This window comes from Nicotiana sylvestris, chromosome 3 (assembly GCF_000393655.2).
Source record: "Nicotiana sylvestris chromosome 3, ASM39365v2, whole genome shotgun sequence".
NCBI lineage: Eukaryota > Viridiplantae > Streptophyta > Magnoliopsida > Solanales > Solanaceae > Nicotiana > Nicotiana sylvestris.
In genome coordinates, this window is record NC_091059.1 from 96,604,234 (window position 1) to 96,631,097 (window position 26,864).

The following is a 26,864-nucleotide window of genomic DNA, read 5'->3' on the forward strand; positions in this document are numbered from 1 at the left end:
GATTTTATCGTACTCCATAATACTCAGTCATCCAACAGTCCATTTTTCAGTCAAGAAAGGATGGAGACAAGGAGATCCCCTCTCACCTTTCTTAATTGTTTTGGCAATGGAATACCTCACAAGGCATCTAAAGCAACTAAGGAAGAACCTCAATTTCAACTATCACCCAAAATGCTCTAAGATGAATATTGTGCAATTAAGCTTTGTTGATGATCTCTTTTTGTTATGCAGAGGAGATACTATCTCGGGTTGTTGTATACTTACTTTCACGAATTTTCTCAAGCTTTTGGTTTGGTAGCAAAGGCAGACAAAAGTTGCATATATTTTGGAGGAGTAAATAGTGAAATTCAATAACAAATATTGCACCTGCTATGCTTCTCGCAAGCTCACTCCCTATCAAACACTTAAAGGTACCCCTTAGCACCAAAAGAGTATCAATAGCACAATGCAAACCTCGGATTGATAAGATGTTAGGGAGAATTCAATCATGGACTACAAGGTTCCTATCATATGATGGTAAATTCAATTGATCAGAAGTGTTCTACAAGAGGGGTTGAGCTGTCAAAAAAACACTGATTGCATAAGACAAACTATGTTATCCTAGATCAGCAGGAGGCTTAAAATTCTTGATGTGATCACATAGAACAAGGGAGCCATATGTAAACTCTTGTGGAATTTGTGTAAGAAGAAAGATAAGATGTGGGTGCAGTGAGTTCATATTTACTATGGGAAGTAAGGTACAGTGTGGGAGCACAGCCAAAGCAAGCCTCATGGATAGTACAAAAGATTATGAAGCCAGGAAAATACTACGAGGAACTTGGCTGGACAAAGGATGAGGTACAAAGAATTAAGAAGTTCTCCATCAAGGAAGGTTATCTGAAGTTAAGAGGAGAAGGTTAATTGGAGGAGGTTAGTATGTATAATGCTGCTTCTCCAAAATAGATTTTCAGTCTGTATTTGGCCACATTGGGGCAGGTTGCTTACCAAGGAGAGGCTAGCAAAGTGGGGATGTCTAGATAATGTGGTTGTTCCTTATGTAATGTTATAGTAAAGAACACTAATCATTTATTTTTCAACTGTACCTCCTTGGCACAAGTTTGGAGAGCAATATTGCAGTGGTAAGACATACGACGACGACCTATGAGCTGGCAACAGAAGATAGAATGAGCAACCACACATTATAAGGGCAAGAATGCAGCAGCTGAGTCTACAGAATGAGTCTAGCAGGATCCACCTATTATATATGGCAGGAGAGAAACCTCAGGGTCTTTCAAAATTACTATCTGTGTGCTTAACTGATATATCTAGTCTACGATCTTTTTTTGATAGATAAGGAAGGGCAGTAAAGCTTACACACCTGGGGCTGTATGTCCAATGTGTGTTCTTTTTTTCTTATGTTTTGTAAATATTATGCGGTAAATAAAATCTTTACTTGCCATTAAACAAAAAACAAGCATGTTGCAAGTAGTTGATGTAGACAGGTTATAAGCAACTCAATAAAATGACGTGCAACAATTTCTTAATAAACAGGCAAGTTGCAAACAGTTCATACAGACAGCTTGCTTCTAAAAGCCTTGCAACAGCGTTCTTTCTTTCATAAATAGCTCCCTTGTAATCTTTGACTATATTTCTTGTCTTGCATTTATAAATTTATAGCACCTATTTTATTTTAAGTTATCCTCTTGCTTCTTTCATTGACAAAATGTCACTAGCTAGCGTGAAAATTTTGGTGCCAACGAAACTAGCTTTACGAATAAAGCTTTCTTCAAATTGACTGGTTGTTGTTTACCGATTGGTGCACAACTGAGATTCTTTTATCTCTGTGCTCAAACCAATCAAAGAGTTAGCTTTTTTATATAAAACAAGATCAACTAAATATTTTCTTCATTTAATGGGCACCAAACCCATGCATATCCAATTTGTTCACGGCGCCGTAGTAAAGAGAAAGAGGCCCCATTCACTCTACTACTAGCAGATAACATTTTGTTTTCAGTCTTAACTAGTCATTACTTTTGGTGGCATCCCAGCAGGCGGCCCCTTAAGTTTAAAAAAGAAGCACATCTATGTATGAGTCTGTTCTCTTACCTTATTTAATTGTATGTTCTATTGTGGGAAAACTTGAAGAAGTGGTACAGGTTATGTGTCTTTGCAAGAAAAATACGATTCGAATATTTTATGTACCCCTTTAGATGTGTAGCACCATGTGCGAATTGTATGAAGATTTTGTTTCAGCTTTCAACTGCGCATTTTTCGATCCAACAAAATGAGACGGTACGAAATTCTTACCACCACTAAAGACTTCAATTTTTTTTTGTCATCGACATGTCGATAGTACCACCAAAATTAAAGGTGTGGTGAGATAGCTGAATTTTCATCACCCTTAATAGGAGAGTACCGTAACCTTTTAATTTTTATAGCTTTATAAATATACTTAACGTGAATCTCAATTAGTTATATTTCGAATACTATATGCCCAGAAAAAGACATGTCGTTGTTGGCCGCTTCATAAGCCAGCTTTGCACTATATATGTATGCTAAAGATAATAGTGACTCATCCTTCTCGTCCACTCGGACCCCAATACTCCCACATAACCCATATTCTAGAGCACATATTTCACGTTTTCATTCACGTCCATTTCATGAATACATAACACCACCCAACCTTCCAACTTTTTTATGCCTCCCCTTACTCCAATCCTTTATCTCTTTAAATTTAGATATCATTTGCAAATTGCAAACTCCCCAACACCTCTTGTCTTTCTTGCCTTTCTTTTTCTTTTTCAATCTGATAAATGTGTCCCAAACACGGACGTTTTATTGCCTTTCTATGTAGGATTTTCTTAGTATTAATAAAGTAAAGTACTGTCTAATCACCATCATCATCGTACTTTGCTTTGTATTATAGCTCGAGATAATCAGACACCTTATTGAAGAAAAAAACTAAAGAAAACAGAAAAAAGAAACTAGTTATGAATAATCCCAAAGATTGGCCAGAACCCATAGTCCGGGTGCAATCTTTATCAGATAGTGGCATCTCAAAAATTCCAGATAGATATGTGAAGCCACCAACGGAGAGACCAATATCGTTAGGCAGGTCCAGCCTGCAGACTGATGTTAACATCCCGATCATTGATCTTCAGGAATTGTTTAACGATATTGAAAGCAGAAGGTTTAGTGGTCTTACATCATCAGTAGTTGAGCAAATATCAGAGGCATGTAGAAACTGGGGTTTCTTCCAGGTGGTGAACCACGGGGTTCCTCCAGAGCTCATGGACCAAGCCACAGAAGTATGGCGAGAATTCTTTCACCAGCCCATGGAAGTGAAGCAGTCTTGTGCCAATTCACCGAAGACGTACGAAGGTTATGGCAGCCGCCTCGGTGTAAAGAAAGGAGCCATTCTGGATTGGAGTGACTATTATTTTCTTCACTATCTTCCTTGTTCATTGAAAGACCAAAAAAAGTGGCCTGCTCTTCCTGTTTATTTAAGGTACGTACTACTCTGCCACGCTTTTTTTCTTGGAAAGCTACTCTACTGTCATATTCTTATCATGTCCTTCTTTATTTTTTCTTTTCTTCAACTATTCATGATTTTTTGGAATATTATATTTATGGGGTCCGAGCAATTAGGTTTTCAAATAGTTGTAGTTTACTGGAAATATTTTGAAGAGTTTTTTTTTCTTCTTGTACGTGGGTATTTTGTGTTAAATTCTTGTAAGAACATACAATTTGCTTGACTTTATTCTCAAAAAGTAAAAGAAAAATTTTGTTTTTAAAACAGATTGCTTTTTATTTCTTATATAAATATAAATTTCTATTTTTAAGTTCTTCTTTACTTAAATTATATACACTGGTAATATAAAAGTTTTTTCACACTATCAGGACAGTTACTATTCTTACCATCTACATGCTACAGCTTATCAAAAAATATTCTAACAATTGATCAATGTATAAATTTGAACGCTTTACGTCACAAAAATGTAGGGAAGTAATTGAAGAGTATTCAAAACAAGTGGTGAATTTTGGGGGGCGTTTAATGAAGGTATTATCAGCAAATCTTGGATTAAGAGAGGATTACTTGCAAGATGCATTTGGAGGAGAAGATATTGGAGCATGTTTAAGGGTTAATTTTTACCCAAAATGTCCACAACCAGATTTAACCTTAGGTCTTTCTCCACATTCGGATCCTGGTGGCTTAACCATTCTTCTCCCTGATCAGCACGTCGCGGGCCTTCAAGTTCGCCGCAACGGCGACTGGACTACTGTAAAACCCGCTTCGCATGCTTTCATTGTCAATATTGGTGATCAAATTCAGGTGAGTTAAATTACAAAAATTAACTTCTTTTTTACTACTCAAAAGTTTCTTATTTAATTTATTGTTTGTGTAGACATATAATGGTACATAGCACATGGGAGGGGTCTTGTTTTGATATGATTTGCAAAAACGAACAGTCAGTACCACTTTGCTTTTGTTCCTGGTAAACCATAAAGTATTATAAACGTGCGTATATTAATTAATATCATGTCTTGTTTGATGTATTGTTGGGTCAGTACGTTCTGATAAAGTAGAAGACCAAAAACAAGATATTTAAAGACATACTAGCATCAACCAGCTGTTTAATTAACTTTTAGATAAACACCCATTTGACCATGAAATACTACTTGCTCCATCGCAAAATAAGTACTCACCTTTATGCTTTTTGAGAGTAAATTTGAATTATATCAACTCAATATTTTAAAATCACAATCAAGATATTTAAGAACTATAAAAGTACTATAAGTTGCAAATCTTCTCATCTCAATATAATAAAAATATTACTCCTCTGTTCCAATTTATGTGAACCTATTTCCTTTCTGGTCCGTTCCAAAAAGAATGACCCCTTTCTAAATTTGGTAACAATTTAGTTTAAACTTACAATTATACCCTTAATAAGAAGCTTTTATAATCACACAAATACTCTGGGCGTCTTTTTGACTTGTTTAGGACCAGAATTTTCAAAAGTATTCATTTTTTTTAAATTCCGTGCCCGGTCAAACAGATTCATATAAATTGGAACGGAGGAAATATATTTTAAAAATATTGATTATAGTTCATATGGTTTGAATCTCGAAAAGCAAAAAGTGACACATATTTGGAAAGAATGGAATAGTATTTATTCTCACTATTTTGCAAATAGTTAAGCTGTTATAGTAAATATAGTGGTCAATTATTGAACATCTTGTTTGAAAATTATTTAAATGAAATTATGGTTTTTACTCACATTCAAGTGAAATTGGTATTCAAATACAATTCAAAAGTCATTCCCCTACTAGAAAACTAGTTAGCTACAACAACTTTAAAAATTAGAAGAAGAAAAAAAGAGTTTTTAGCGCATGCACAATGACCAAACCATCAAATCCTATCTAATAACACAAACCCTTTAAAATACAATAACTATCCAATTTTTTTTTAAGGAATATTTTATAAAGTGAAAAATAGCCATAGATTCTTTGCCGACAATCGTACATTTAATTTAATCACGTGGGTAAATGGTGAAAGTGCCTCAACTCTATTTTTTTCTATTCAAAGATAAGGTACAGTAGGCAATCTTTGACTGCAGTCACTACATTACCAAAATTGAAAATCCTACTAGATTCTAGCATCCACATTGCCCATCAATATGCCAATATACCATATTATTTCTTCTTCTTTTTTTGGTTTTGTTTGGAGGGCAGATGTTTACCGTAAAAATGGTAATAAAAATTAAATTTAATTTAATGGTTCTAAAAATACGTGATCTATTTTTATGCTAGTTGTTAGGGCAATAGATGCTAAGTGATGTACTTGGAATCAAGAAAAAAGCTTGAGAGCAAGGTGATAACCAAACCAAATGATTAATAATCGGGGCCTCAAGCTTGCCTATTTGAGGGCCTCAGGGTCAAGTATGAAGCTCGGCTGGGAGCTATCGAGGGTAATCAATGGGTGACTAATAGTTATAATATAATCAATTGCGGCTCTTTATGGCCAATAATAAGCAATAAATTAAGAACAATAAATAGAAGACAATAAATATAGGCAATAAATGGAAGCAATAATATCAAGAGAATGTGTTAGAGAGCAGAGAAAATGTTCTTGTGTATTTAGTATTGAGCAATACAAAATGATGTATACAAAATGACAAGGATCCCCTTTATATATGAGGGGAATTCTAACATAGTACAAAAAGTATTAATTACAAAAATATAGAGATGGAACAGCTAATTGATGTCATGATTCGTGTCTGAATTTAACTCACTAGACTTTGTCATCTCTAGTTATGAACCTTGGAAACTCCCCACTTTTCCATCATAGCTGTTGGTCTGCAACGCCCCGAGGTCGAGCGTCAATAGCCCTCGAGGGTGAACCTCGACCCTAGTCTCGAACCTTGTGAAATATGCTTATGAGGGACCATAATGACGGAAAATTGGACCCTCTGATTTTATCGTATACAGGTAGTCCCCACGTTTCTTAGAGTGAAAGTGATAAGAAATGACCTTGAATTCTTGCCCCTCTGGTACTTCCGCAATGACGGCAGTTATAAGGTGCCAAAAGACGGAGTATATACAGCCCTTGAAAGCCTTCGCATTGATTACAGCGGTTGGCTGTCCCTTGGCCTCCTTCAACGTGCGTGTGAGGCCTCTATAAATACTTCTCTTCTCGTTCTTTACAACTCACTGCACCACCAAGCCCCCCAAAAAGTTCCTTCTACCTTTACTTTTGTTCTTTCTTTGAAACGCAACTTCCCTTTCTCTTCTAAAATCTTTTAGAAATGGCAAAAACTTCCGCCTCTGCTTTTCAGGAGAACGTGACCTCCTCCTCTTCGCTTCCATCTAAAGGCAAAGCGGCAATGCCTTCTCGTGCTGAGGAATGCGTTCCAGAATTCTTTGCAACGGCTTCCGATTTCAAGGCGAGAGACCTTCTTCGAAGCTTGGGTGTCGTGAGCCTGTGTCTCAGTATATTAGCTTAGTAACAGACGTCGAAAGGGTGAGGACTGATTGCCGCTGGGGGCGCGGTGCTTGTGGAGATTCCTACCCGGGAGAAGGATATAACGACATACAAAGCTGATTTCCTCAGTGTGTATACTTACCCATTTACCCTTGGGCCGGTGGGGCCATCCTTGCTTCCGATAGACCCTGTGATTCTCGACTTCTGCCAACGGTACCAAGTGACCCTCGACAAAATTCACCCTTCATTTTGGCACACTGTCTACATGATCAGGTACTATGTGAACATGACTGAGGAGATGCCCTTCACCTTCGATCACCTGATCAAGATGTACAACCCCCGTCTCTTCCGTGGGGGTCTAATTAAGCTCCACTGCCGAGCTCCGAGGGCCTTTTTTGCTTGCATCGAAGAAGTTGGGAATGGTGGGTGGATGAGCCACTTTGTTCGAGTAAGGACTTCGGACCTGATCCCGGTGGAAAGGATGTTGTTCCTCAAAAGGTGGAATATGGAACGTAAGTGGATACACTATCTAGAATTTCCTTGCTTCTTTTTAGGTACATCATTCCATGCGCTTAATTTTTTCTACTGATGCAGCCGTGGCAATTTATCCTGGCGCAGTCACGGACCTCTCGGGCTGGGTCGGCCGGCTGGACTCGATTTGCCCATATGCCAAACGAGTGTGGTGTGACCTGTATCGAGCTCGATGGGAAGCTAAGGACCATGGTGAGCCTTCACCCCTGTTGTAGTTGTACCTTTCAACCTGAATTGCTACTGATAGTGCTCTTACTCTCTATGCTTTATTTTTTCATTTGTGTAGGTTTGGGGGAGATCCCCTTGATGAAAGGAACATCGCTTAGTGAAGAGGGTACTTTGGGACCTGATGAAGGGAGGAAAAGACAAAGGGAACCATCGAATGAACCTCCAGAATCCAAGAAGATGAAGGTGGAAGAAACTAAGGTCGACCCAGAAACCCTAACTCTGAGAACAGCAGGAAGTCCCCGAGTTTAAGGTGAGGGGGAAAATAATTTCTTGAAAGCGTCTAAGGGATGGGAAAACTTGACCGACCCTCAGGCCATAGAGATGGTGGCTCCTGAGCTGGAGCTCGATGTTGTCGCAGTCCAACCTCGGAATGGAGAGGCCACTGAGGGAGTATCGGGCGATGTCCCCGAGCCAGCCGATGGCCAAAATATCCCTTGAGCTAGAACGCATTCGGTAGATGGTTTGGAGGAGCCCAGTTCTGGAGCCCTTCATGGCCAAGAGATGGCCTTGATTGACCCTGCTAGTGTCGTTGTCGTGAGTGATTCCCCTTAGGGAATGACCTTACCCCCTAAGGGAATGCAAGATGTCCCGAATGAAGAATCTTTTGATGCAGGGGTGCTTATCGAAGACAGAGAGGCACCTAAAAAGCCTTCGACCGCTCCCGAGGGAATTCCCGAGCTCGATGCTTCACTCGTTTTCAGTGAGATGAGCAGGCTTTGCGAGCAGGTACTTTTTGTAAATCCTGTCTATCGTTCTGATCTTTGTTGTTCTGATCTTTGTCTTTTTAACTTATCTTTTTCATGGCTCAGGCTAAGGTGCTTTATATTCAGACCTTGGCCCGGTTTTAGGCTGAGGTGACCCATCATGAGCGTGAGAAGGCTCATCTTGTTGAACAGGTTACGTAGTTTCCTTTTGCTATCGTCTAAATGTTTGCAAGATCCCAATGTTTTAACATCTTGGATTTGATTCACACAGTTTGAGAAGAAAGGTGCCCTGCTGAGGGAGGAGCTCTAAGCCAAAGACTCTGAAGTCCTCGAACTCAAACGGCATGTGAGAGAGATAACCTCTAAGAGGGTTACCCTCCAGGAAGAGATTGCCTTAGTCGGGCGTCATCTTCAAGATGTGAGGGTGGATAGTGCCAAATATATAATTCTCCACTCTGAGTTAGTAGCTGCACTATGCAGGATCAAAACCGAAGCTGAGGCACTTATATTTGCGCACAAAGAGGGTGTCGTAATAAATGCTCACATCGGGAGAGTGCCTGAGGAGGCTGAACTGAAATTGACTCGAGCCGTGGAGCACGATCGGTTAGAATCTCAGAGGCGAACTCTAGAGGACATACATACAAGGGATATCGATTTGTCTGCCGAGCTTGAGAAGGTGAAGACCCTAGAGGAGAGAGCTGCTACCCTGTTTGCTTCTGGAGATGCGTAGGGTTGTGGTTTAGAAGATGACAAGAATGGAGGTGGGATTCCTTGAGGGGAAGAGGCTGTCGAAGGTCCTGGGACTGTAGCCGGAACCGTTGGGGCATAACCTCCAGCGGAGCCGTCAAAGATGCAGGCTTGATGATAGATTAGGGTTCTGTTTGGCCCCTTACTTTTAAGGATTTTTCAAAAGCCTTGTAAAAGTACCTCTGCGAGCCATATGTATAATAGGCCTATTGTTTTTACCATTCTTTTCTCCTTTGTCCTTTGTCCTATTGGGTCACTGTGACCTTCGATTTTAGCGCTGGCGGTAGTGGCTCTTATGCGTTTGGTCGATGCGACCTTCAATTTTAGTACTGGCAATAGTGGCTCTTATGCGTTGGGTTGGTACGACCTTTTGTATAGTCTGAAAACAATGGCTCTTACGCTTTTGCTCTTAGGCATATTTAATTAACTATTTTGGGTTTAGTGTCCGAATCGAGTTTCGACTCAAGCTCATTCGACCCTCAAGTTTTTGAATTTAAAGCTGGTCCTTAGGATCTTACATGTTGGGTCGGTACAACCTTTTGCATGGGCTGGCAACAATGTCTCTTATGCCTTGGGTCGATGTGACCTTTTATGTGGGCTGGCGAGAGTGTCTCTTACGCCTTGGGTCGATGCGACCTTTTATGTAGGCTTTATTTTTCCCTTGATAAGGATTTTTTGAAATAGTGTTTTCTTGACTCTTCAACGGTTTAATAAAAAACCTCGATTGTGAGTCATTATATGGCGATGATCGAGCACCTCGGGAGGTTTGGCTCAGAGTCTGAATATCTCGAAGCTAGTGTTCAGGAGCTGACATGCTCGAAGCTCTTTTGCCTATGTCAAGGGTAGCCTATTTAACCGGTTCTTTCCGAAGTATATTCGAAGTAATTGAATGCCTGTGATTTTATAGTGATGGTCAGGCGTCCCCGAGTCGTGTTAGTTTGGCTGGTACAACCTTGTAACCATAGTCATTTGTGTTTGGCCGGAGCCTTTAAGTCCCGAGTGAGGTAGTTTCGGTGTCTATATCGAGGGTATGCCTTTTTAGGGGTCATACAAGTTCGATATATAGCCTAAACTTTGAGATCGGGTTTATGCCTTTAGTAAGGTCTTACAAGTTTTGGATACTTGGTACAAGTATGGTTCATGCCTTGCTTGAGGTCTTACAGATATTGCCACTTGGTACAAGTATGGTTCATGCCTTTCTTGAGGTCTTACGGATATTGCTATTACCTTATATAGGTCTTACGAGATCGAGGCTGCCTGCGTGCGGTCTTATGGTCTTGGGTTTTGATAAGTCGATGGAGATGGTGATTGACAGCAGTCCATGAGTCGTCGAGGATTTCTCTGCTTGGGAGCCATTACTTGCAAACTTGGTATTGCCTCTTTGAGGGCTTACAATTTTGGAGTTTCCAACCTGGAGGTCATGTGGCTTTGAGTTTTCGACGCCAGTCCCCGAGTGTTCGGGACGTTTTTGGCTCTCGGATTGTTTTGTGATCTCGTTGTTGCCTCATTGAGGACTTATGAGTTTGAAGCTCCGACCCAGGGATCGTGCTATTCCGAGTTGTTGACGCCAGTCCCCGAGTATTCGGGATGTTTTTTGGCTCCAGGCCATTTTTTGCAAAAAAATGTCGAGCTTCCTTGAGATGCAAAAATGCTTTTGGGAAGTATTCTTTGATTACTTGGTACAAGTATACATGCCTTTGCTGTTAGGGGTTTGGTTGTTCTATGCGGACACGGTTCGTTTGACCGTTTGGCCCGGTACATTATTTTCCTATCGAGATCCCCTTTGGCGTATCTTGGCTTCTCTGAGTAGGTGACCTTTCCCAATGTCGAGCTTCCTTGAGACGCAAAAATGCTTTTGGGAAGTATTCTTCGATTACTTGGTACAAGTATACATGCCTTTGCTATTAGGGGCTTGGTTGTTCTATGTGGACACGGTTCATTTGACCGTTTGGCCGGATACATTATTTTCCTATCGAGACCCCCTTGGCGTATCTTGGCTTCTACGAGTAGGTGACCTTCCGGGGGGATGCCCTATTATATTTGAGGTTGATTGCGAAAGAAGTCTTGAATGCTTGTTGGTTCTTCCGTAGGTAGCATATAGATGTTGCCTCGTTAAAAACCTTGCCGGTAAAACTCTTTTAGGGACGAAATCCGGTCGAAGGAAAAGAGTGCAACACATGTTTACAAAGCCTGAGGCCCTCGAGCTTGAGGATGTTTTAGAATCTTCCATCGGATGCCTTAGCAGTAGTATCGTTTCAGCATTGATATGTTCCAATTGCTTGGAAGCTGCTCGCCTTCCATGGTGCCGAGCTTGTAGGACCCCTTGCCGATTATTTCGAGGATGTGGTACGGTCCTTCCAAATTTTGGCCTAGCTTTCCTTCATTAGAGTTTTGGGTGTTGAGGGTGACTTTCCTTAGGACCAAGTCCCCGACTCTGAGATGTTGGAGGTTTGTTCTCCTATTATAATACCTTTCGATTCTTTGCTTTTGGGCAGCCATTCGGACCAGTGAGGCTTCTCGCTTTTCATCTAATAGTTCGAGGGACGTAGTCATGGCCTCGTTGTTTAAGCTCTTAGTGGTGTGTCGCAATTTGGCACTCGACTCCCCGACCTCCACTGGTATCAAAGCCTCGGCGCCATATACTAGAGAGAAAGGTGTTTCCCCTGTGCTTGATTTTGAAGTTGTTCGGTATGCCCATAGCACTTTGGGCAATATTTCTCTCCATTTTCCCTTAGCGCTTTCCAACATCTTTTTTAAGTTTTGGATGATGGTTTTATTTGTGGACTCGGCCTAGCCGTTTGCACATGGGTGGTAAGGCGTCGACATGATTCTCTTATTTTGTGATCTTCAAGGAACTGTGTTACTTTGCTTCCGATGAACTGCCTCCCATTATCGCACTCGGAAGGAATACCGAATTGGCACATAATGTGGTCCTAGATGAAGTCAATGACTTCTTTTTCTCTTATCTTTTCGAAGGCCTACGCTTCCACCCATTTTGAGAAATAGTCAGTCATAAATAAAATGAATTTAGCTTTACTTGGTGCTATTGGTAGAGGTCCGACAAAGTCCATTCCCTATTTTATGAATGGCCATGGAAATAAGACCGAATGTAGTTGTTCGTCGAGTTGGTGAATCATAGGAGCAAATCTCTGGCATTTGTCGCACCTTTGAACAAATTCCTTAGTGTCTTTTTCCATGTTATCCCAGTAGTAGCCTGCCCTGATCACCTTTCTGACTAAGGAATCAGCGCCGGAGTGGTTTCCGCAAGTACCCTCGTGAATTTCTCGGAGTACATAATCTGTGTCTCCTGGCCCTAGACATACTGCTAGGGGGCCATCAAAAGTTCTTCTGTATAGAGTCTTGTTTTCATCGAGCGAGAACCGGGCTGCTTTGGTTCGCAGGGCCCTCGATTCCTTTGGATCTGTGGGTAATTTTCCGTCTTTCAGATAGTCAATATATTTATTCCTCCAATCCCATGTTAGGCTAGTTGAATTAATCTCGGCATGACCTTCCTCGACCACTGATTTGGACAGCTAAATAACAGCCCCGGGGAGTAGGTCATCTTCTTCAACAAATGATCATCAGGTTGGCCAGGGCATCGACCTCGTTGTTCTGGTCCCGAGGTATGTGGACCAGAGTCTATTCTTTGAAACGACATAATGTGACATAGATTTTGTCCAAATACCTTTTCATCCTGTCTTCTCGGACCTCGTAGCTCCCATTTACCTGGTTTACTACCAGGAGTGAATCGCACTTTGCTTCGACGATCTCAGCTCCCAAGCTTTTGGCCAGTTCCAGACCTGCAATCATAGCCTCATACTCGGCTTCATTGTTAGTCAATCTTGCAGTTTTTATAGATTGCCTAATTATGCCACCCGTAGGCGGCTTCAGGACTATACTGAGTCTGGATCCTCTCATGTTTGTGGAGCCGTCAATGAACATGGACCATACACTGAAAGATCTACCTGATTTTAGTAAGAGTTCCTTTTCTACCTTGGGCACGAGGGAGGGCGAGAAGTCATCCACGAAGTCTGCCAGAATCCGGGACTTGATGGCCGTTCGGGGTTGATACTCGATACCCCCCGAATTCGATGGCCCATTTGGCCAATCGGCCTGATAGTTCGGGTTTATGCAATATGCCTTGGAGAGGGTACATTGTTAGAATGCAAATACGGTGGCATTGAAAATAGGGTTTCAATTTTGCGCGATGCACTTATTAACGCAAGAGCTAATTTTTCTAGGTGTGGATGCCTGGTTTTGGTATCCCCTAGAGCCCGACTCACATAATAAATAGGGAATTGCATACCTTGCTCTTTTCAAACCAGCACACCACTTAGCGCTATCTCGGATACGGCAAGGTATAATTACAACATTTCATCCTCTTTTGGCGTATGGAGCAAAGGCGGACTAGTCAGATATCGTTTTAATTCCTCTAAGGCGTGTTGGCATTTTGGAGTCCACTCGAAGTTGTTTTTCTGTTTGAGTAAAGAGAAGAAATGATGACTCCTATCCGACGACCTTGATATGAATTTGCCCAGAGCCGATATCCGCCCTGTCAGCCATTGCGGCCTTTACATTGTTTACCACCGTGATTTCTTCGATGGCCTTTATTTTGTCGGGGTTGATCTCGATCCCCTTGTTCGATACCATGAAGCCTAAGAATTTGCCCGAACCCACTTCGAAGGCACATTTCTCGGGGTTAGCTTAATGTTGTAACTTCTGAGGATGTCAAATATTTCCTGCAAATAAGTTAAATGGTCCTCTGTGTGTAGGGACTTAACTAGCATGTCATCAATATAAACTTCCATGGATTTGCCTATCTGGTGCTCGTACATTTTATTAACTAGACGTTTGTACGTAGCCCCCGCATTTTTTAGCCCGAAGGGCATTACATTGTAACAGTAGGTACCATACTTTATGATGAACGAAGTCTTTTCCCTATCCTCGGGGTTCATCTGAATTTAATTATACCCCAAGTAGGCATCGAGAAAGGTGAGGGTCTCGTGGCCGGCCGTAGCATCGATTAGACGATTGATGTTAGGCAATGGGAACAAATCCTTAGGGCATACCTTATTTAAATCTTTATAATCTACGCACATTTTTAACTTATTCCCCTTTTTGGGCACTACCACTACGTTGACCAACCATTTGGGGTACTTTACCTCTCTAATAGACCCTATTTTAAGGAGTTTCGTTACCTCGTCCTTGATGAATGTGTGTTTTACTTCCGACTGGGATCTTCTTTTTGCTTCACCGGTTTAAACTTAGGGTCGAAACTCAATCGGTGGGTTGTTATTTCCGACGGGATTCCTGACATATCTAAGTGGGACCAAGCAAAATAGTCGATGCTATTAATAAGGAATTGAATGAGTTTTTTCCTGAGTTCGGGGGTTAATCCCATTCCCAAGTATACCTTCCGATCCGGGAGATGCTCGATCAAAACAACTTGCTCCAGTTCTTCAATTGTCGATTTCGTATCCGACTCTTCGGAGGCAACGGAAGTTCGAGGAGCGAGGAAATCTTCTTCATCATCCTCGGGGGTTTGTATGCTCCCACAGTCATCTGAGGTGGAGTGTATAGGGTTCGGTGCCTCCTGGTAAACTGCGAACATTTCTTTTGCCGCATGCTGTTCTCCATATATGGTTGTTATGCCATCTTTTGTTGGAAATTTTATCATTTGGTGCAGAGTTGACGGCACTACCCTCATGCTATGTATCCACGGTCTTCCAAGCAATGCGTTGTACCTCTTGTCATTGCCGATAACGTGGAACTTGGTGTTCTGAACCATATCGAACATGTCAACCAAGAGGGCGATCTCTATTTTCGTTACTTCACTGGCCATGTTAAAGCCGTGGAGGACCCAGGAGGCGGGTACGATCTGATCGAGCAATCCAAGTTGTTCCACTACTTTCGACCTGATTACGTCGGTCGAGCTGCCTGGGTCCATAAACACACGTTTAATTCGAACGTTGCTTAAAAGAAATGAAATTACCAGCGCGTCGTTGTGTGGTTCTGCCAAGGTCTGGAGATCCTCCTCACTGAATGCGAGGGTGTCTTTGGTCATGCGGTCTCGTGTTGGCCCCTCTATTGTAGCGAATATTTTTGTCCGTTTGATCATGGGCCCTTGGGGGATGTCGGTCCCCCCCCCGATAAGAATATGAATGACATGCCGAGGAATCTCTCCTTTTGCCCAGGTTGGATGTTCCAAGTTTCCCACTGAATTTCTCTGCGTTCTCCCTGGTTAATGTGAGGACCAGCATTAACGCATTGGGCATCGCATGAGGTCTCACCCTTGGGAATCAGCTCCGGTGTGCTCTCAGGGTTTCGCGGTGGCACACCCATACCTGGAACATCCACACCATTTTCTCCATGTTTCTCAAGATTGTTGTTCACCGAATCAGACATTTTGACCAGAAATCAAAGATCTTGGGCAAGAAAAAGTGTGAAAGATAACTTTGCGTTACGTAGTTAAACCAACAAGAAAATAATCACTATAATATTTAGCCCCACGGTGGGCACCAAACTATTTACCACAAAAATGTTAATAACAATTAAATTTGATTTAGTGGTTCTAAAAATATGTGATCTATTTTTATGCTAGTTGTTAGGGCAATAGGTGCTAAGTGAAGTACTTGGAATCAAGAAAAGAGCTTTAGAGCAAGGTGATAACCAAACCGAATGATTAATAATCGGGGCCTCGAGCTTGTGTATTCGAGGGCCCCAGGGTCGAGTATGAAGTTCGGCTGGGAGCTATCGAGGGTAATCGATAGTTGACTAACAGTTATAATATAATCAATGGCGGCTCTTTATGGCCAATAATAAGAAATAAATGAACAACAATAAATAGTAGACAATAAATGTAGGCAATAAATGGAAGCAATAATATCAAGAGAATGTATTAGAGAGCAGAGAAAATGTTCTTGTGTATTTAGTATTGAGCAACAGATGTCTACAAAATGACAAGGATCTCCTTTATATATGAGGGGAATCCTTACATAGTACAAAAAGCTTTAATTACAAAGATATGGAAATGGGACAGCTAATTGATGTCATGATTCGGGTCTGAATTTAGCTCACTAGACTTTGTCAGCTCTAGTTATGCTCCTTGGGAACTCCCCACTTTTCTATCATAGCCGTTGGTCTGCATCGCCCCGATGTCGAGCGTCGATAGCCCTCGAGGGTGAACCCTAGTCTCGAACCTTATAATGACAGAAAATTGGACTCTCCGATTTTACCGTATATAGTAGGTGTGAAAAAATAAAATTGATTTTTTGGAAGAGTAAAAATTATAATTAAAAGAAGTTTCTAGAAAGTTATGGAGTAATATCTTGGATATTTGTTGTACTTAAGAAATATCTAGATATTCTAGAGTCTTGGATATTTAAGGAAGATATTAGTAGAAGGTGATAGAATTGTTTAGATTATTTTTGTATCTAGAATCATCCCTAGGCAAGTATAAATAAGAGTAACCATAGGTTTTTGTAATGAAGATAAATTCAAGAAAGTCTTCTTCAATAACAAAGTTCTTCTTTCAAAAATCTCTCTTCTCTTTTCAAGCTTTCTCTTCTTTAGTTGAATCCTCCAATCTTAGTTAATGATCTTGGGCTAGCAGAAGGTCACTGAATAATACTCTTCTTCTTCTATTCTTTTTATGGTATTAGATCCTTAAGTCAGCTTCTGGATTTCAAGGCCGGGTTAGTAGTTGATTCAACTGGTTTCTCTACATGGATTTGGGTGGTCGTGCTAATGGACTGGGGATTGATTTATTGAACCAATCCAACTACAAGGTATGGAAGACTTGTATGGAGTCATATCTTGTTGGTGAGGATTTGTGAGAAGTTGTCAATGGGAGTAACACAAGTCCTCTGTCTGACGCACCGGAAAATAGCAATGCACGTAAGAAGTGGAAGCAGATTAATGCTAAGGAGGAGTTTATCCTAAAGAGGTCTATCTCCCCTAATTTATTTGATTATATTATAAGGTGTAAATCAGCTCATGAAATATGGAGGACCTTCGATCAATTGTTCAACAAGAAGAATGAAGCTCGGCTACAGATTTTGGAGAATGAGTTAGCTAACACCACTCAAGATAATCTCTCCATTGCCGAGTATTTTTTGAAGGTTAAAAATCTGTGTTCCGAAATTTCTCTATTGAATCCGGACGAGGCTATCTCTAAAGCACGAATAAGAAGAATTATTATTCGTGGCTTAAAGATAGAATATATTCCCTTTGTTACATCAATTCAAGGATGGGTTCAACAACCATCATTGGAAGAATTTGGGAATTTGTTGTCGTCACAAGAGCTACTAGCCAAACAGATGGCTGGTGTATCTACCAAAGAAGGGGAAGGAAATGCTCTTATCACTGATAAGAGGAATTTTAAAGGAAAATTAAGGTATAGCATGAACTTTAAATCCTCAAGTGGTTCAAGCTCGCCAGGAAAGAAGAGGGAGTCTTCCAGTAACGGTAAAAAGCTTTTAAAATGTTACCGTTATGGAAAAGTAGGTCACATAAAAAGATATTGTCGAGCCAAAGAGAGCAATATGGCTCAAACCAAGAAAGCTGCTGAAGAAGAAAAAAAGAAGAAGACTGGGGAAAGTTCTTCATAGGGGAAACTCGAGCAATAAATGCCATGGCTTCCATAAATTTTGAAAGAGACTGGATCGTGGATTCAGGTTGTGAGCACCATCTCACTGGAGATCAATCCAAATTCTCCACCTTTCGCGGATACAACGGACATGATGTCATTGTTACATCAGATAATACAGTCCATAATGTGGAGAACGAAGGTACTGTTGTGATCAACGAGAAGCAAAAAGACACTATCAACCTCAACAGTGTCTTTCATGTTCCAGGTATGAAAAAAATCTATTTTCAGTTGCAAATGTTGTAGATGCTGGAAACTATTTACTATTTGACCCACGTGATGTGAAATCCCTCCGAAATATCAAGGTGCTCAAGGCAGATATTGTTCACTCAGGTAAAAGAGTTAACGATTTATATGTCTTATCTACCTCTAATTCATATATTGAGAAGATGGATAGCAATGATAATCCACATCTTTGTCATTCTAGACTTGGACATCTAAGCATGGATAAATTAAAAGCCATGGTAAAGTTGAATCTAGTAAAAGGTTTGCCTAACTTAAGAAATTTTAGTGGAGGAGAGGTTTGTGAAGGATGTCAATATGGAAAGTCACATCGTCTTCCATTTGACAGATCCTTGTCAAGGTGCAATGCCGCACTAGAACTTATTCACAGTGACTTGATGGGGCCAACGAGAATTCCTTCATTTTCGGGTTTATTTTGTGAAGCACAAGTCAGAAGTTTTCAGTAAGTTTGTGGAGTTCAATGAAATACTTGAAGGTGAACTCGACACCAGAATAAGGTGGCTGCGAACTGATAATGGCGGTGAGTTCACGTCAGATGAATTTCTTTCCTTTTGTCGTCAGCATGGCATTAAAAGAGAGCTAACATGTGCGGATACGCCACTACAAAATGGAGTGGCTAAAAGGAAGATCCAACATTTAACTAAGACATGCAAGAGTTGGCTTCATGCCAAGAATTTACCTAGAGCCTTGTGGGCTGAAGGTATGAAATGTGCAACGTACGTGAGTAACAGGATGGCGCTTTCTCCAAATAATATGAAGTCTTACTATGAAATAATGTTTGGAGAAAAGCCTAGCATGAAACACCTCAGGCTTTTTGGCTCTATTTGTTATGTTCGCATTCCCGATTCTCAACGAAGTAAGTTGGATGCCAAGGCAAGGAAATGCATCTTTGTCGGATATGATGAAAGAAAAAAGGGATGGAAGTGCATGGATCCTAAAACTCATCTCTTTGTTGTCTCAAGGGATATCATATTCGACGAAGTATCTTTGTATTATGGAGTTGCACAAGAAGGGGCAGGTTATAAACCCTTGAACCCTGAAGCATCAATTCTGCCCATCACGAGTACTTTTTTAGATAATACAGTTGTCGAGGAGCTAAGAGAAAGGGGGAGCCCGAGAAGTCAACAACATGAAACTCGGCAAGAAGATGATTCATGTGGTTCGGGAAGGCCAAAAAGAACTATTATCAAGCCAGCTCGCTTCAGAGATGAAAATTTTGTCGGTACATATTCCCGTTTCTCTATAAGGCCAAATAAAGAACCTTCAGTCTTTGGGGAAGCAAGATGAGCCAGAAAAATAGTGATGGGATCTTCACCAAGACCCATCCTAAAGCATCGGTTGAGTTCTTCTGCGACAAGCTTGAGATAGCTTCCAAAAAATCACTTTAAGGGGGAGTGTGAAAATAAAGTTGATTTTTTGGAAAAGTAAAAATTATAATTAAAAGAAGTTTCTAGAAAGTTATGGAGTAATATCTTTGATATTTGTTGTACTTAAGAAATATCTAGATATTCTAGAGTCTTGGATATTTAAGGAAGATATTAGTAGAAGACGATAGAATTGTCTAGATTATTTTTGTTTCTATAATCATCCCTGGGCAAGTATAAATAGGAGTAACCTTAGACATTTGTAACGAAGCCAAATTCAAGAAAGCCTTCTTCAATAACAAAGTTCTTCTTTCAAAAATCTCTCTTCTCTTTTCAAGCTTCCTCTTCTTTAGTTGAATCCTCTAATTTTAGTTAACGATTTTGGGCTAATAGGAGATCTCCGAATAATACTCTTCTTCTGCTATTCTTTTCAGTAGTATTTCTAAATTTATAGAATTACATTAGGTTTGTTGTTGCTCTTGTTCGTAGGGTTTCTAAATTGTTGAATATTACAGATGATCCATGTGATTTAGCTTTGCTTTTCTAGTTTTATTATATTATTAATAATATTTTTTATATGGTATCCCGTTCCCATTTTGAAACTTTATAATAAAATGAAGTGCTCAATATTAGGATTTTTTCATTCTCAGGCTTGACCTATAATCTGTAGAAAAAAGTATCGTAGAGGCTATCTGATATGTATCCCACCAAATCTTTGATGTTAATATTTAATTATTTGTTGTTTTGTTCATTAAAACTGGTCTATACTTCCAAGAAGAGTTAATTATTGTTTAAGAAATAGTATTCAGTTAGAAAATTTTCATAAAAGAAAACTCCTAAGAAAATTAAAGTAGTATATTTTTTGAAAAAAGATTTTACAAAAGGGAAAAATGTAAAAAGGGAAGAAAAGAAGTGTGCTTAAACAAACTTCAATATAGAAACATTTGGTCCCAATGTTTGCGCCAAAAGATGGTGGGCTGTTAGTACTTTCCATGTTCCACCGATATTAACTACCCTACATTCTCCGGGTATTTATACCAAACTAATAGATACATGACATGTGTCTTGCATATAGACTTCAATCATTTAACCATGGTAAATCATATGTTTTTTTATCTAATTCAATTAAGTAACCATAGTAAGTTAATATAGTTTGGTGTAAACACCCGGTGTGGGTAAGTATTTACCCTCCTACTCCTCTATTTACATTTTTTATCCCATGATTAATTGGATTTGATAAACTATTTTTGTTTAACGTTTTTAAAAACTCTATTTATTCTTTTTGTTTTTTTTGGGAAAATTCTTGTCTAACCTGTTTGCAAACTCAGCTTTTGGAAAACATCAAACAAAATCATCAATTAATAAATAGTTATGCATTTACTTATTTTTGGCACTTATTCTATTGTTCTATTTATGTAGGTACTAAGCAATGCTATTTACAAAAGTGTAGAGCATAGAGTAATCGTAAATTCCGCAGAAGAACGAGTTTCCCTTGCATTTTTCTACAACCCCAGAGGCGATTTGATGATAGAACCAGCTAAAGAGTTGGTGACAAAACACAATCCTCCATTGTATCCACCAATGACTTTTAATGAATATAGACTCTACATGAGGACAAAGGGCCCTCAAGGAAAATCACAGTTAGGGGAGTCCCAAAAATCCTCAAGATGACTGCAAAAATATCAGTAAAATAAGGTAATTACTATAAACAGTCACCGGCATCCGAGAAAGAACAGAAGAATGGGTTCTATGACGAGTTATACAATATATAAGTATGATCATGTCTTGTGGACTCATTTAGAATAATTCTGATCTAGTTCATGGCCTATTTGAAGTAAAAGGCTTTCAGAGGATCTTCACAGGCAAAAAAAGATTACTGAATTTTTATCAAGAGAAGTCTCATTCTGTATTCAACGCCTGTTTTTTTGTTTTGTTTTGTTTTTTTTTTGTTTTTTTTTTTGTTTCGCCATATTTATTTTGAGTAAATTGATTTAGATGGCGATCAATTGTCTTTATGCCGATCTAAAATGAATTGTAAATCCTGCTGTTTAATTAGCAACAGAAGAATATAATTAATAAAGAAGCTGTTAAATGAGATAAATGGAACTGATAAGAAGTTTTGGCCCTGATTTATTTGGCTCCATCTGATTAAATGTTAAGTGGTCCACAAAAGCTTCTAATTACATATGTCCATTTATGAACGATTGCAAGGATGCCCCTACATTGTCATCTTTAATATTCTATATTTATGTATACGATCAAAATCGAGGAGTATGATTTTGGAGTCTTAAATCGGGCTATAGGCTCGAGTCCGGGAGACTCGAGGCATGGGGCAGATCTGGCTAAGGGACACCTACCTCGAGGAAGCTGATCAAAGGCCTGACACGGCCTGCGTCGAGGACAATATAATCTCGAAATCAATCAAGAAAGAGCAGGAATTTCTCAAGGACACGTGGATTTGGGCATTAATTATAGGATAAGGGTTGTACAAAATAGTACATGTCCATACTAGACCGTCATACACCTGTACCAATAGGATTCTTTACCTTTATGAGCAATGTACTATGTTGGGGTTTTCTCCTCCTATATAAAGGGGACCCCAATCATTTTGTAAGCATCAGATTATTCACAGCAATAGAACATTCTTATTCTTTTCTTGTTTAACGTGCTCCGCAATTATTCTTCAGCTTTATTGCCTTTACTTTATTGTTCATACCTTTTTTGTCTTAGTTGATCTTTAGGTCCCCGTATAGACAAACTCGAGGCCCCTATTGTTTCAGCAACATTGATTTGGTTCATTATTTCTTCTCACTTAACCTCAATATTACTTGTTTAATCACTAGCATTAGAATATATCATGTATCTTTAAAACCACAAATTATCCTTAATAACTACTCACATATTTTGAGGTAAACACTTTGGCGCCCACCATGGGGCTAAAGATAATAGTGATTATTTTAGTGCTAGTTTTCTGATAACACACGTTGTTCTTCACACTTTTTCTTGTCAAAGATTTTTTGATTTCAGGCTAAAATATGTCTAGCACACAAAATGCACCTGCTCATGACAGCGAGGGACTTGGAGAAAACAGCGGCGTAGGGCTCGGTGTACCACCCGTAAACCCTAAGAGAGTGCCAAACGTGGAGCCAGTTGATATCAGCTCCCACAACACTCTAAACACGGAAGCACGCACAGACCCTGTAAGGAATGGATGTAGGGAAGCCTAGGCTGGAGGCCAGGAAACACGAGGACTGGAAGAAGGAGGAGTCAGCCTCCAGGTAATATTCGAGATGATGCAAGCTCAGCAAGTTGTCATCGCTCAACTTTAGAGTCAGAATAGGACTCCCAACACCGTCGAACCAGTAAACACACAGCACGAACATATGCTTGAGAGGCCCGATGAAAGCGACTCGGGGACTGACCCCACAATCATGAAAATGCTCGAGGAACTGAATAAAAGAATCGAGTCAGGAAAAGAGAGAATAGAAGACAACGACAAAAAGGTGGAAACTTACAACTCTCGGGTGGACCAAATACCGGGAGCACCTCCAGTTTTGAAGGGTCTAGATGCCAAAAAATTCATACAAAAACCTTTCCCCTCGAGTGCGGCTCTTCGTAAAGCACACGTTGGGGCCATAAAGGTGGCTACAAGAAATTCGGACGTATTCAAGATAAGGCAGAGGGACGACGAAATGCTAAGGGAGTCCGTCTCCCGGTTTCAGATAGAAAAGGATGGAAGTACCTCCGGTCTCCGATGACTGGGCGGTTCAGGCCTTCATGCAAGGTTTGAATGAAAGGAGCTCGGTAGCATCTCGATAGCTAAAGCAGAACTTGATTGAGTATCTAACTGTGACATGGTCGGATGTGCACAATTGGTATAAGTCGAAAATTCGGGTCTTGGATGACCAGTTGGGAGCCCCATCGGGCTTAGTTCACTTGAACAGATTTGCAGTCAAACCTCCGAGGGATATAGACCGGGGATCAATATTCAACAAGGAAAGATATCAACCGTACATCGAAGGCATAAGGAACATTTGAAGGCGCAATGCACCTCGGAATGATCGAAGAAAAGATTGAAGCCAAAACTCCCGGGGATTTGTGAGAAAAATTGGGTCCTATAGGCGCTCCGGGCCAGTGGAGGCCCCTAAGTTATCAGAATACAACTTCAGTGTCGACGCCTCAAATATTATCTCAGCTATTGGCAAAATTAAAGATTCTAGATGGCCTAAGCCCATAAAGACAGATCCTTCTCAGAGAAACCCCGACTTAATGTGTATGTACCATGGCACTCATGGGAATAAGGTCGTGGATTGCAGAAAACTCATAGAGGAGGTAGCTCGTCTATTCAACAAGGGGCACCTTCGTAAATTTCTCAATGACCGAGCCAAAAACCATTTCCAAGAAAGAGATGCAAATAGGAAGAATGAACCTAAAAAAACCCAACATGTCATTTACATGATCATCGGAGGAGCCGACGTCCCATAGGGACCTACACTCAAACGCACTAAAGTGTCCATCATAAAGGAAAAATAGACTCAGAGCTATGTGCCCGAGGATGCCCTACCATTTTGCGACAAGGAAGCAGAAGACGTATCCCAGCCTCACAACAACACCCTGGTAATCTCTATTCTTTTGAATACAAATTCAGGTTAAACGTGTTTTAGTAGATCCAGGTAGCTCGGTGAACATAGTCAAATCGAGGGTCGTGAAACAACTCGGTTTGCAAGATCAGATTGTACCTACATCCCGAGTGCTGAATGGCTTCAACATGGCAAGTGAAACAACAAAGGGAAAAATTATCTTGCCTATAAACATAGTCGGGATCATACAAGACACAAGATTCCATGTCATCGAAGGTGGCATGAGGCATAACGCCATCCTCGGGAGGCCGTGGATACACAATATGAGGGCAGTGCCTTTGACTCTCCATCAGATGATGAAGTTCCCGACAGATGAAGGAGTGAAAATAGTCCACGGAGAATAGCATGATGCAAAAGAGATATTCGCAATCGAGGAAGTGGTGCCGATATCGGAACCGTACCCTTGACCTCGGAGACATCGACCTCCAAAGGTAAGCAGGTGGCAAAGTAGTAGTCACAGCTCCGAGCCTCAAGGAAAGCGGAATAACAGGTAATCAAAGGCGAAGAAAGGAATTCTCGAGACCCTCGAACCCTCGCTATTCCCAGAAATCCCGATGGTAGCAAGCCAACCGCTGAAAGGAAAGGTACACCTAAGAAAGGGAAGTAGTCCCCGCTCTCAGGAAAAAACTCATTTGGTTTCTTGTTGACGATATAGATCGCATTGCTTCGATATGACAGAGATTCCGCTCGATGGATAAAAAGGTAAAATAATTAAAACTTATATTGATGATATGACTGGTTAAGTCCTTATGCGTAGAGGACCACTTTAATTCATTTGCAGGAAATAGTCAACTTTTCGGGGCAATACGACACAAAGCTCATTCTAGAATGGCGTTCCCTCGGAGCTGGGGCGACTGGGCTTCTTGGCCTTCACATCATCAAATCAGGACACCAAAGTAATCCCCGACCAGGCCAAGGTCCTCGGAAATATCATGGTCACGGATAGCAAGACCTTGGAGTCGTTGGTAAAGGAACTTACAGGCTCGGCACAATGGAGGCTCCCAAAGGCTCGTGCTCTCGAAAACGCCCCTTCCTACACAAAGGTCGTAGGTTATAGAGCATATGTTGCACTCTTTTTTCCCTTAGCTCAGATTTTAACCTAAATGGGTTTCCCGGCAAGGTTTTAACGAGGCAATACCTATATGCTACCCGAGGAACGACCAACAAGTATTCAAGGTTTCTTTTCAATCAACATCGAATACTGGGGGGCACCACCCTCGGAGATTACATTTCTGGGAAAAATATTTCATGCCTAAATGGGCCTCGATAGGAAAACTTTGTAATGGGGCAAACGGTCAAACGAGCCATGTCCATATAGAATAGTCGAGCCCGGCAACTAAATATGTATGCATGTATCGACTATTTGAAGAAACACTCAGGATACATCAAAAATACTTTGTGTCTCATACAAGCTCTACACTTACAATCCTACAGGAAACGACTTAAAAGCTAAAATATAGAAGCACCCCGAGTACTCAGGGACTGCCATCGAAATTCGAATTAATAAGACCTCAAAGAGGCACTCGAAATTCGAATTATTAAGACCTCAAAAAGACACCCCTTCAAAACAAAGGCCAAGGCCAATATTCTCGGGGTTTAACTTCTCGAACAAGTTGGGAAAGTTATCGGGGAATAAGTCCAAGTGGCATACCCAAAGGCTACGGCCATACTAAAGACTATGGTCATATAAAGGCTACGGCCAAATAATGCATCTCGAAGACGTCCAACTTCTGCTATAAATTAAAAGGCCTTCAAATACTTTTTAAAAACTAGTTAAATTAGGCTACCCTAGGCAAAAGCAAAATACAAAGGGCTTCGATAAATTCAGCCCTCAAAAATTCCAAGGGTTTTGATAACATTGGCCCTTGGAAACACCTTAAGAGGTGTTAGATTATGTTTACACAAACAAATCATTAATAAGGTTCTGATACGTTGAACCTTTGAAAAAACCTACGATTGCAAAAACTGTGTGCTAAGGCATAATTTCCACTAAGTCTTTTTAGCCAAAATGAGGGGAAAATTATATAGCCATTCTAAGAGGCCGAATCGACCCAACTTAAGAGCCTAATGGCCGATAAATAAGAGCCTAATGGCCGATATATAAGAGCCTAAGGGCCGATAAATAAGAGCCTAAGGGCCGATATATAAGAACCTAAGGGCCGATATATAAGAGCCTAAGGGCCGATATATAAGAGCCTAAGGGCCAATATGTAAGAGCCTAAGGGCCACCCTCGAAAGGCTAAAGGGCCTAAAACTTATAGTTCGAAGACTCCGCTTTCATTTCGATTCGGAATCGAGGTTCACAAAATCCCTAGCCAATAACGAGTCAATTTAAACTCGGCTCGAAAATTACTATAAAGATTTAAGGGTTTGTAATACCCCGAACCAATCCTCGAACCGATCATTCAAATGAAGTTTTCCATAAATAAAGGCGATGTTGAACACAAGCCATGTTAAAACCAACACGAGATAAACGTCCTCCTCATATTTCCAAAAGATGATATTTACACAAGGAAGGCTTACAAGGAAACAAAATAAGGTAACCCAAAAACTACTTCGGGGCCACGAGCTTAGCAGCTGCATCATCAAGAGTTGCATCTTGGGAAGCCCCATTCTCGGCGGCATCATCCCCGTCTCCTTCATCCTTGGAGGCACTGGCTGAATCATCCTCATTGGTAAGTAGAGTGGTTGCCTCTTCTTTCAAAGCCTTCTCTGCTTCAATATTGACAGAAAGATCGAAGTCGCGAGCATGTATCTCCTCGAGAGTCATCCTCCGTGATTGTCGCCTACCATGGTCGA

General features: G+C 40.6%; 2 protein-coding genes across 8 annotated transcripts; both read left to right on the plus strand.

Moving 5' to 3' along the window:
- The first annotated feature begins 2,080 nt into the window (after window positions 1–2,080).
- On the plus strand, window positions 2,081–21,558 carry LOC104236279 (jasmonate-induced oxygenase 2-like). Of its 4 annotated transcripts, none has more exons than XM_070170899.1 (4): window positions 2,081–2,271; window positions 3,141–3,487; window positions 3,982–4,312; window positions 20,845–21,558. In XM_070170899.1, exons 1-4 carry the CDS (start codon window positions 2,176–2,178, stop codon window positions 21,094–21,096), a joined length of 1,026 nt encoding a protein of 341 aa, XP_070027000.1. In that variant the 5' UTR covers window positions 2,081–2,175; the 3' UTR covers window positions 21,097–21,558. The 4 variants fall into 4 exon arrangements, 3 of the variants coding, with proteins under 3 accessions (XP_070027000.1, XP_070027001.1, XP_009788475.1); XR_011406102.1 differs by lacking the exon at window positions 2,081–2,271 and adding an exon at window positions 4,386–4,475 and having other exon boundaries at window positions 2,490–3,487; XM_070170900.1 differs by lacking the exon at window positions 2,081–2,271 and adding an exon at window positions 4,386–4,448 and having other exon boundaries at window positions 2,490–3,487; window positions 20,845–20,961.
- LOC104236264 (uncharacterized) lies at window positions 5,289–13,571 on the plus strand. 4 transcript variants are annotated; one of them, XR_011406104.1, is made up of 5 exons: window positions 5,289–7,473; window positions 7,556–7,684; window positions 7,779–8,446; window positions 8,530–8,616; window positions 8,696–13,571. XR_011406104.1 is itself a non-coding variant. In XM_070170901.1 (3 exons), exons 1-3 carry the CDS (start codon window positions 7,227–7,229, stop codon window positions 7,967–7,969), a joined length of 567 nt encoding a protein of 188 aa, XP_070027002.1. In that variant the 5' UTR covers window positions 5,289–7,226; the 3' UTR covers window positions 7,970–13,571. The 4 variants fall into 4 exon arrangements, 1 of the variants encoding a protein (XP_070027002.1); XR_011406105.1 differs by having other exon boundaries at window positions 7,779–7,970; window positions 8,334–8,446; window positions 8,530–13,571; XR_011406103.1 differs by having other exon boundaries at window positions 8,530–13,571.
- Window positions 21,559–26,864: the final 5,306 nt, after the last annotated feature.